Source organism: Rutidosis leptorrhynchoides, chromosome 3, assembly GCF_046630445.1.
Source record: "Rutidosis leptorrhynchoides isolate AG116_Rl617_1_P2 chromosome 3, CSIRO_AGI_Rlap_v1, whole genome shotgun sequence".
Lineage (NCBI taxonomy): Eukaryota > Viridiplantae > Streptophyta > Magnoliopsida > Asterales > Asteraceae > Rutidosis > Rutidosis leptorrhynchoides.
Genome location: NC_092335.1, coordinates 136,061,201 through 136,073,482, shown reverse-complemented (window position 1 = coordinate 136,073,482; position 12,282 = coordinate 136,061,201). Strand labels below are relative to the sequence as shown.

The following is a 12,282-nucleotide window of genomic DNA, read 5'->3' as shown; positions in this document are numbered from 1 at the left end:
AAGCAGAGAAGCACCCGCCCAACAATATTGTGATCGGGAGGCAACTGATACTATATATGTAAATTCAAATAATATATGCAACGAGAAGGGTTCCATGCAATACATGGTTTACTTTGTCAAATATAAGTTCAAATAATTTATTATTAGCTAGATACTAATTTTGTTTAGCTTATGTATTTAAATATATTCAATAACTGTTTACTTTGTCAAATATGCAGCGAGAAGGGTTCCATGCAATACATGGTCACGCTGCAACTCAAATGCAACCTCGAACTCAACCAAATATGAGGCCTTTTTTCACATTCCTCAACAGGTCATGCATTTTGTTCATCCTGCTCCTGAATATCGTCCTCAAAACCCGGAGTATATGTACTATGCTTCACAACAATTTCAATTTTCCCGCTGGACTACTACACTTAGAACCTTGGCCATTCCACATACTACACTTAGACACCTGGCCATTCCTACCATCAAACACCTGGCTGGTCCTCTCATCAAACACCGGAAATGAATTATGTGGACGAGTGCTTAAATATTTGTCCTAACATAATGCAAACCCTAACAAATCAGGCTACTCGTTCGGCTAATATTCATTCAGATGCTGATGGCGATGATGATGATGATGATTTTGAACCCGTGAATTTAGCTTCATCATCGAACCGACCGGTGATTCATCGGAGGGGCGGGGGGACAAGGAAGTTTACACCTTGTGGAACATGAAGTCATCTACTACGCCATCCTTAATTTAGTTATTCTTTTTATTTTATATTGATTGTAATAGCTTAGTTACGTTTTCTAATACTTTAGTTTTATTTTTATTTAATATAATATTGTCTTTGTAGTTAATATAAAATGTCGTATTAATTATTTATTATCTTTTTACATATCATGTTTTTTGTGTTGTTTCAAGTTTTTATAATTTTACAACAAAATATAGTTTTAAAAAATATTTGAAAAAATTAGGGTTGACGAGAAACCAGCTTTGGGAATGCCGATTTCTATGACATGGAGTCCGAGTCAGCCAAATGAACACTTTTTTAACGACTGGGCACATAATCTTTAGGAATCGGCATTGGCAACGCCGGTTCTACTAGTTTTAGAAAAAAAAAATTCCAACTTACTATTTCTGTAAATTGAAAATTAAAAAACAACTACTTTAAAAAAAATCTAAAATATAATGTCATTATTGATAGATAATATTAAATGGTTATAATCATATTTTATGTGATTGGACCATCAACCATACTTGTATATACTTCATCTTTAAAAAATAAGAAAATTAATAAAAGGGTAACGTGAATCATTATTCATGATGGTGATTATGTTAAGTTTTTTATATGCTTTATTCAAAGCAGTAAGTAAGCTACTAATAATATTATATATGACTCCGTGTCATCCAGTCTCTAAATAAGGCCAACACTATCTCCCATATGCTTCACAAATCAATTCACCAATTCTACTTACTAACAAAGTTGGTTTAATTGAATAAAGTTATCAAATGGCTCTATCGGGAAAGCTAATTGGGTATGTAGAGATAAGTAAGACAGGGGATGTTTTTCATGATCTGTTTAGGCACAAACCACATGAAATTGTAGCGATAACGCCCGAAAAGGTTCATGATTGTGAGTTGCATGAGGGTGAAAGGGGAGACGTTGGATCTGTCATTACTTGGCATTACACTCATGGTACGTATTTTATTTACTCACTTTTTTTTGTTTCTTTGACACAAATTTAAGCTAAATATAACATATATTAAACGGATAATTTTTTACCTACTCACTCTAAAATTGTATGCTGCTAGTGAGGTTTGAACCTTAAACTGCCCGTAGACATTACATGGGTTCTATTTATGTTGTATTGGTTGTATAGCATTGTATTATGTTGTTTATAACTATGACCTATATATTTGTTAATGATGTGTTATGTAATTTGTATTTTTGCATCAAATAAAGAGGGAAAGAAGAAGTTTTCGAAACAGATAATTGAAGCAGTGAATGAGGAAAACCATATGATTGTTTTCAAGGTAATAGGAGGAGATCTTGTGGACGAGCTATACAAGACGTTCACGATCATATTGCATGTTGAACAAAAGGGTGATAAACCTGTGGCAACATGGACTTTTGAGTTTGAGAGACCAAACGAAAGTGTACCATATCCAACTTCTTTGATGGACTATCTTAGCAATCTTGTCAAAGACTTGGATGCTCATGGCAAACACTAATTCAGTACTTGTGTAAATTGTAATCCAAGACTAAAATGGAGGGAACTAAAAGTGTTCCTAATGTGTGTGATGTACGAGTTTATATTGTGTGTTTTTATTGCTGTTGTTGTTTGAAAGAACAAAATGAAAATGGTGATCTAGAAATAAGAGGCAGATATGCCTTGATTGTGTATGTATTTCTAAGCTGTTTAAATGGTTTGTTTATCCTTTTAAGCGTCATTATTGGACTTTTGTGATATATTTTCATAAATGTATAATTAGTAATTTAGTTTTTCCTCCAATTAAACTTGTTGCTATTTGATGATATCTTAGAATCTAGCTTTTCTTTTATAATGAGTAGATAAATAGGGTTGTTGAAGCCTGTGCTTCGCTACGGGAACTTTCACTTTAAGAAGTAAAAAAGAAATGAAAATTTTAAATTTAAAAATGAGAAATAAATAAGTTGAGGGAAGAAAGTGAAAGAAGTGAAACTTAATGAACAAAATGAAAAATAAAAATTCGAGAGGAGAAATTGAAAAATCAATAATTTTAATTGGGGTAATTGAAGATTGTGTTATAATATATAGAATATAAATATAATAGAGTGGATAGTCAATTTTGATACACAAAAATTAATGTTATTGTATTACCCAAAATACTTGAATTCTTGCTATAAATAGACCTTCAAACAACCATAGTACTTGCTCATTCTTACAAGAAAATTTCTCTCTTTACTCATATATTCTTATTCTTAAGATTTTCAAAGTGTATATTCAAGAACCAATCCACTAAAGGTAGTTATAAGTCTACTGAATTATAACACGTTATCAGCACGAAGTGCTCCGTATAATCAAGGTTTATCTAAGCAAGCAAAAGTCAATAATCAAGGTAAGAAATTCTTTAACGATATCTTGTTTTACTTATTAGTAAGCTATATATTATTATGATCATAGACAACATTAAAATATATTGTTACACACTTAAAAGAAATAAGAAACTATCAATATCTTAAACTTATGATAATAAGAAACTTAACTACTATTAATATATGATATGATTTGGGCTATTAATAATATTGGACTAATCGAACTACTAATAATGTTAGATTTTAAATCTCGAATATTGGACTACTAACATTTTGGACTACTAACTATTATTAAGTTCTTAGTACACTTGTATTGTTATTATTATATGGTTGGCTCTGCCACCTAAGTTATATATGGCCGGTTATACCGCCTGAATTATATATGGTCGACACTGTCGCCTAAGTATCATTTATGTTTACTAACATAATATTTCTTTGATCTAACTCTTATTAACTTCACTAACTTTTATATTTATGTTATCTACATTTAAGATTACTTATGCTATGCAATTAATCATTATTTAGTTCATGCATACTAATGTTTATTTTTAAATTTATTATTTATGCATAATATGTTTATTCTCTTAATCTTCGTATTTATACTAAACATATTTATACTAAATGTATTTATAGTAATCGTATTTATACTAATAAAATTCTTTTATTAAAAATTATTATTAATACATCGAGTACATAACAGTCGTTAACGTCAACTAACGATGTTACAACGGTCATATATAAATAACGGTTGTTAACGTCAACTGACGACGTTACAACGACTATATTTTTTCAAATATAAAATAAACATCTCCATTTTCACAATTTCATAAATCAAACTTCATTTTCTCGGATTACCACTCTCAAAAGTTTTTGTAAAGATGATTCACCCGAGGGTGATTTTTCCTATTGTATTGGTAATACTAAGTATCATCATTGTTGCTAATATACCACCGGGTGAACCTATATTCTATCCTGCCTTTGTGGTTTTATCATTTATAATCATACCATTATTCTGTTGTTTGCTACTTATAAATTTAAAATGATTCTAATTTCATGTTGTTATTTGTCTATGAATAGAAATTGATTATAATCATGATTTATGTTGTTCATCTTTCTGATAATAGAAAATGTCGAATTTGAAAAGGCTTAAATTTGCTTCTTTAGAATCAAGTGGGAATAATTACTTACCATGGGTTATAAATGCGGAAAAACATCCCGAATCAATCTGTATTTTAGAAACCCTGAATGAAAATAACAATGTTCATTTTATGTAAAAGAGGTGAGTTTGTAAGAAGCATATTGCACAGAGTTTTCTATTTAACTTTCAATTTCAGTTCCTCACTTAATATCAATGAGTAGTACTACTTGAAGTTGATTTGTTTATAAAATCTTTTAGTGATGATTTCTACTAGATTAAAACATATTTTATAGAATAACAACTTCTTATAGACATTTTCCAAATAAAGTATTAAACTAATTACAGCACTAGCTCCCAGTACTAACTTTAATCAATCCACGTATGATTATTTTATATATAAAATATAAACGAGTAATCAACAATTACAAGCTAGCTAGCTACTTGTATATTTTAGAAAATTATTATAATCAAACCAAACTTCTTAATCATACATATATGATTAAAGATTCAAGTGTATTGTGGAAAAAGCTCCAAGATAGATATGATATTAATTATTCAGAAACAATCGTGATCTATGAACAAATAAAATTGAAGATGTTAGTAGACACGCTTATAAGAATCCCAGAGATTCTTATTAATGATATGATAACATGGATCATCAGTCTAGTATTTCTTGAATACATGAACATCTTGTTTAGCTTTACAAATAAGTCCTAAAAGAAAAGAAAACGAGATTGAATATGTTGAAAAATCTTGATTAAATAAACCCCGAGCTACCTTGAGACTTGAATGGATTTGAATTTTCTAAAATGTTACGTATCACCCCTAAATAAATGATTTTAGGCCATAACATATATATGTTTATTAAGTGTTATCTTTTATGAACTTCAGATTGTAACTTATTTGCAGGTAATATAATTTGATTATCTTGCTGAAATATTATTCATTATTTGCTTATCTTATTTGAAGTTTTAGTATGAATTTTGCTGAAATACAACATCAATTAAATGGTAAAGACCTATGTATTGCAGATAGTGGTAACATACACACTATGATCAAATCTAAGAAATATTTCATTGATTTGAAATCAACTAAAGGAATTATAAATACAATATCAGGTATTGCAAAAATAAACGGGAAAGGCAAAATTCATGTTACCAAATGGTACGAATTTTCTAATAAATAATGACTTGTTTTCTCTCAAATCAAAAAGAAATTTGTTAAGTTTCTCTGATATATATCATAATGGATATGATTATCAGTCAATGATAGAAGAAAATGAGAAATACCTATGTAGCACTGAAAAGCGCATATGATAAAAAGCGCAGCGCATATGATGAAAAGCGCAGCGCATATGATTAAAAGTACATATGATAAAAAGCGCATATGATGAAAAGCGCAGCGCATATGATTAAAAGCGCATATGATGAAAAACGCATATGATGAAAAGCGCATATGATGAAAAACGCAGCGCATATGATTAAAAGCGCATATGATGAAAAGTGCATATGATGAAAAGCGCAGCGCATATGATTAAAAGCGCATATGGTGAAAAGGATATATGATGAAAAGCGCATATGGTGATTAATGAAAAAGCACATATGGTGATTAATGAAAAGAATATTGAGAAAGAATCACCAATGTTTCTTGAAAGAATTCAAGGTTATATATATGGACCAATTCATCCATCATGTGGACCATTTTGATATTTCATGGTTCTAATAGACGCATCTAGCGGATGGTCTCATGTTTGTGTGTTATCAAGCCTTAATATGGCATTTGCAAAGTTTCTTGCACAAATTATTAAATTGAGAACACATTATTCTGATTACACCATTAAAAGGATGAGACTTGATAATGCTGGTGAGTTAACATCTCAAGCATTTAATGATTATTATATGTCTACAGGGACTGTTGTTGAACATCCAGTTGCTCATGTGCATACACAAAATTGGTTTAGTTGAATCAATAGATAAACGCTTGCAGCTAATAACTAGACAATTGGTAATGAGTACAAAACTCTCAGAATTTATATGGGGACATGCAAATTTACATGTTGCGATATTATTTCACATTAGATCAAGTGCAACTCATAAATATTCTCCCTTACAACTTGATTTTGGCCGAGAGCCAAATATTTCCCACTATTAGAACATTTGATTGTGAAGTGTACGTTCTAGATGCACAACCACAACGCACTAAAATGGGTCCTCAAAAGAGGATGGGGATATATATATATATATATATATATATATATATATATATATATATATATATATATATATATATATATATATATATATATATGAAACATCTTCAATTATAAGATATATAGAACCCATGACGGATGATGTTTTACAGTACGTTTTGCTGATTGTCACTTTAATAAAACATTGTTCCCTAGATTAGGGGGAGAAATGAAAAATAAAGAAAAAGATGTTGCATGGTGTGAACATAAATTAATGTATCTTGATCATCGCACAAAAGAATGCTAAATGAAAGTTAAAAAAAAATAATGCATATGCAAGAACTTGCAAATAAATTATCTGATGCATTTACAGATACAAAAAGGAGTGACTAAATCATATATACCAGCAGTAAACGTTTCAGCTAGAATTGAAATTCTAAAAGCTTGCAATAATATCACTCATGAGCCTTTGCCATGCCTGAAACGTGAAAGACCAATTGGTTCCAAAGATAAAAATCCTCGAAAAGAAAAATCAGCTGATAAAGAGGTAAAAGAAAGTGTTCAAAAAGAACCACAAATCAATACTCCTTCTGCAAAGGATATTGATAAATGTAAATTGCAATAAATTATGCAATAATATGGAACCGAAATGAAATGAAAAATCTTGATGAGATATTTTCATATAATGTTACATATGACATCATGAATGATGATGATAATCCAGAACTAAAATCTGTCATGGAATGTCAAAATAAACATGATTGGTATCAATTGAAAGAAACAATACGAGCTAAATTTGAATCACTCAGTAAAAGAAAAGTTTTCGGATTAATAGTTATCACTTTTAAAGATGTGAAACGTATGTGATACAAATGAATTTTAATTCGAAAAGGAAATAAGAAAAATGAACTTACAAAGTCAAGCTAGAATTGTAACTCAAGGTTTTTCTCAAAGACCAGGAATTGATTATGAGAAAAATTATTCTCCTGTCATGGATGCAATTACTCTTAGATACTTAATCAGCCTGACAGTTTCTAAAAAATTAGAAATGCATCTCATGGATGTTATGAACGGTTATCTATATGAATCACTTAATAGTGATATATATATATATATATATATGAAGATACCTAAAGGGTTTAAGGTATCAGAAGCATCCAATGCAAAACCTAAAGAAATGTACTCAATCAAGTTACAAAGGTCTTTATATGGGTTGAAAAAATCGGGTCGCATGTGGTATAAATGATTAAGTGATTACTTGATAAGCAAAAGGTATACAAATAATCTTATTTTCCCATGTGTATTCATTAAGAAAACATCTAGATATGTGATCATAGTTGTTTATGTCAATAATCTTAACATCGTAGGTACAAATAAAGAGATCCATGAAGCCATTCAACTTCTAAAGAAAGAATTTGAAATTAAAGATCTCGAAAAAACCAAGTATTGCCTTGGTTTGCAAATTGAGCACATGCCTAATGGTTTACTTGTACATCAAAAAAATATATATATATACAGAAAAGATTTTTAAACATTTCAATATGGACAAGGAAAAACCATTAAGTACTCCTATGGTTGTTAGATCACTTAATGTTGACACTGATCCATTTCGTCCCTGTGAAGATCATGAAAATATTCTGGGACCAGAAGTACCATATCTTAGTGCAATTAGAGCTCTTATATATCTTACAAATTGTAAAAGACCTGACATTTCTTTTGCAGTTAATTTGTTGGCAAGGTTCAGCTCAGCTCATACCAAAAGACATTGGAATGAGATCAAACACATATTTCGATACCTTAGAGGAACTACTGATTTAGGATTATTTTATTCTAACGAATGAAAACAAGATTTGGTTGGTTATGCAGATGCAGGTTATTTATCTTATCCACATAAAGCTAAATCTCAAAATGGATATTTATTCCTAAATAGAGGTACCGCAATATCATGGCGTTCTCAAAAACCAACACTTGCTGCAACATCATCAAATCATGCCGAAGTGATTGCATTACATGAAACTACTCGGAAATGTTTTTGGTTGAGATCAATGACACAACTCATTACTGATTCTTGTGGACTAGAACGCTATAAAAGTCCAACAACTATCTATGAAGATAATGCAGCTTGCATAGCACAGATGAAAGAAGGGTATATCGAAAGTGACCGAACAAAACACATACCTCCTAGATTCTTCTCATACACTCAAGATCTCATTAAGGACAACCAGATTGAAAGGAAATATGTTCAATCCAGCAAAAACTCTGCTGATCTTTTCACCAAGCACTTCCAACTGCTATTTTCAGAACGCATGCTCACAATATTGGCATGAGGCATGTTTAAAAGATGTAACAGCTCAGCAATGTCTACTTGAGGGGGAGACAACTCCATACTGCACTCTTTTTCCCTTAGCTAAAGTTTTTTTTCACTGGGTTTTCTTTAGCAAGGTTTTTAATGAGGCAGTACTAGTTTATTTCTAATGAAGCAAAATTGCTATCCAAGGGGGAGTGTTATAATATATAGAATATAAATATAATATAGTGGATAGTCAATTTTGATACACAAAATTAATGTTATTGTATTACCTAAAGTACTTGAATTCTTGCTATAAATAGACCTTCAATCAAGCATAGTACTTGCTCATTCTTACAAGAAAATTTCTCTCTTTACTCATATATTCTTATTCTTAAGATTTTCAAAGTCTATATTCAAAAACCAATCCACTAAAGGTAGTTATAAGCCTACTGAATTATAACAGATTGAAGATAATAATAATCTCTTTATATTATAATAACAAAACTAAAAATAGATCATTTAAAATTCAAATCACTAATCCTAGCCTTCCATTATTATTAACATCCATAAGCTAGACCATCCAAATTTTCTAATCAAAATTATGACCTCATAATCACCTTGATTATTTGTTTGATGACTAAATTACCCTTCTAATTAACAGGCGGAATAATACTCAAAAAAATAGGGGACTTAAAAGACACGGAGAAAATAACAAAATTAGGGGTTCTAAGAAAATGTCATTCATTCAGGACGTACAGCTTAAAAAACCCTAACTTTCTCTCCCAAAATAATCAAGTAATATCTCAATTCGGTTATTATGTTTATATCATCATCATCGTCACGATCGTATGCTACGAGAATCATAGCCGTCTTCTTCACGATTATAAGGTTTTACACATATCTCTTAAACCAATTATGATTTCTACTTCCATCTTCTTCAAGAATCTAACCCAAAAAATGTGACGACCCGGAAGTTTCCGACCAAATTTAAACTTTATCTTCATATGAATTAAACACGATAAGCAAATTCTGTAATTTTGAGTCTCTAAACTTTTGAACTGATTTCATGGATACAATTGACCTTTGACCAGTTCCGACGATTCATGAACAATTGGGTGTAAATAAATATGTAAATATATATAAAAACAAATATAAATACAAACACAAGAATAAATATAAGAGTATATATAGTATTTAAGTAATCAAATACACATTAATCAATTGGAATTAAAAAGGGTAAAATAATAAATAAAATAGTTAGGTTACCATTAAAATGAATATATGAATTATATTAATAATTATTTGTATATATATATACATATATATATATATATATATATATATATATATATATATATATATATATATATATATGTATATTAAATAAATGTTATCATATAATATAATATTACATAATTAATAAATTGTAATATTAATATATTACAAGTTTAACTATAATTGTTATATTATTATTAGTATTAGTATTAGTAGCATTAAAAGTTATTATATGAAATTTGTTATATGAAATTGTTATATTATTAATATTACTTTTATTATTAGTATTAATATTAATTTTAATAATAATATCATTATATAGTTATTTTAATATTATATATATAAAATTGATATATATATTTAATTTTTTATATCATTATTATTTATTTGTACTAGTAATATAATAATTAATATTATTAATATAATTATTAATTATTAATTAATTAGATAAATTATATAAAGTTTATATCGTACAAATTGTTTAGGGTATCCATCAACTGTGATCGATGTTTGTTTCTGCCTTTAATCTTGTTACATGTCACAATCCAATTCACAATACAACCAAAATTTGTTTAACATCCCTTTCCACTTTATTATTATTATTTTTTTTCTTTGACTGTGTAAGAATGTCGATACACTAATCCCATATATAATTGATCAATACATGAGCTGTTAGAAAATATTCATCTTCAAATATCAATTATAAACAACAAGTGTTGGATTTTATCTGTTAAAATAAACAGAAATATTTTTTTACTCGCGTACCTCTGTTCTTATTGTTTTTTTTCAAAACCACGATTTAAAATAAATTTCAAAATGTGGAATTGCAGTCTTGTTAGGAATATCTCATTAAAGCTGTCTGCAAAGTTTCACATGTTAATTATTAATATCGAACTCGAATTTCTGAGTCAAACTTTAAATTTCAAAAGTCAACCTTTTTGTTCATTACGAAATTCGATTTCAATTCGATGTTTTAGTATCAATTGAGGATCCATAAAGTTTCTAAGAACGTTTTACTACCTATTTCATGTTATAAATTTGTTCTAAAATGATCTCAAATTAAAAATCAAATATGAAGTTCATCATATTTTTTTTGCGAAGCAGTTCTATCTGTTTTAAAATTTTTTTTGTGTCTGTTAATTTAATTCACAATTACAAGTCATTTTTGTTTCAATTAAAGAACACAAATCGTTTAGTAAGCAATTCAATGGTTTGTTTATTCCTCCTGGTCGATTTCTAAATTTTGAAGAAGGAAGGATTAGGGATAATTAATGGTACGGGTTATAGACAAATGGTTTCGAAATTAATCAGAAAACGAGCAGCAGCTCAACTGGTTAGGGGGAGTGTCGGGTGTGCGAGAGGTCACGGGTTCGAGCCCAGCTTTGGGCATTTCTTTTTATGAAGGGCTTATGAGGTAGTTACTTTTTTTATTTAGTATTATTAATATTATCATTTTCATTATTATTATTATTATTGTTATTATTGTCATGATTATTATTAGAATTATAATTAACATTGGTATTATAATTGTTATTAGTACTAAAGTATTACGAATATTATTTATTGATGTTATTATTACTAATGTAAGTATTAGTTACCATTTATTATTGTTATAATAACCCTAGTTACAATATTGATTAATATTAGTATTATTATTATTACTAATATTATTATCAAACTAAGTATTATTATTAAGTAATATATTACCATTATTAATGAGATTTCTATTATTATTATTATTATAAGTACTAGTATTAACAAAATCATTATTCGTATTATTATTAATAAAGTTATTATTATTAGTAAATTATTATTATCAAAACTATCTTTTTTTAACAAATAAATATTTTGTACATAAAATATACTCGTTACATATACTAAAAGTACAATAATATTTCATATACAATATATCAAACATATTAATAGTATTTATATAAATACTTACATATAACCAACTAATGATTTTAAATATAATACTGATCATATAATATATATATAGATATATTGATACAAATAAATATATAAATAATTATCTTTATAAATATATATACAAAATAAATAAATATAACATATAAATTAAATATATCAAATATATCTAAATAACATAATATAACAAGTATATTATTAATAACAAATTATATATATATATATATATATATATATATATATATATATATATATATATATATATATATATATATTGTTCAATTACAAATATGTGTGTTAATATATATATATACAAATGATATAGGTTCGTGAATCCGAGGCCAACCCTGCATTGTTCAGTTGTTCAATATAGTCATATGTATTTTTACTACAAAATACA

At 28.1% G+C, this 12,282-nt stretch overlaps 1 protein-coding gene across 1 annotated transcript; it reads left to right on the top strand.

Annotated features, from left to right (window-relative positions):
• Positions 1 to 1,498: 1,498 nt before the first annotated feature.
• LOC139900416 (kirola-like) lies at positions 1,499 to 2,221 on the top strand. Its single transcript, XM_071883187.1, has 2 exons — positions 1,499 to 1,685; positions 1,953 to 2,221. Exons 1-2 carry the CDS (start codon positions 1,499 to 1,501, stop codon positions 2,219 to 2,221), a joined length of 456 nt encoding a protein of 151 aa, XP_071739288.1.
• The last annotated feature ends 10,061 nt before the right edge of the window (positions 2,222 to 12,282 follow it).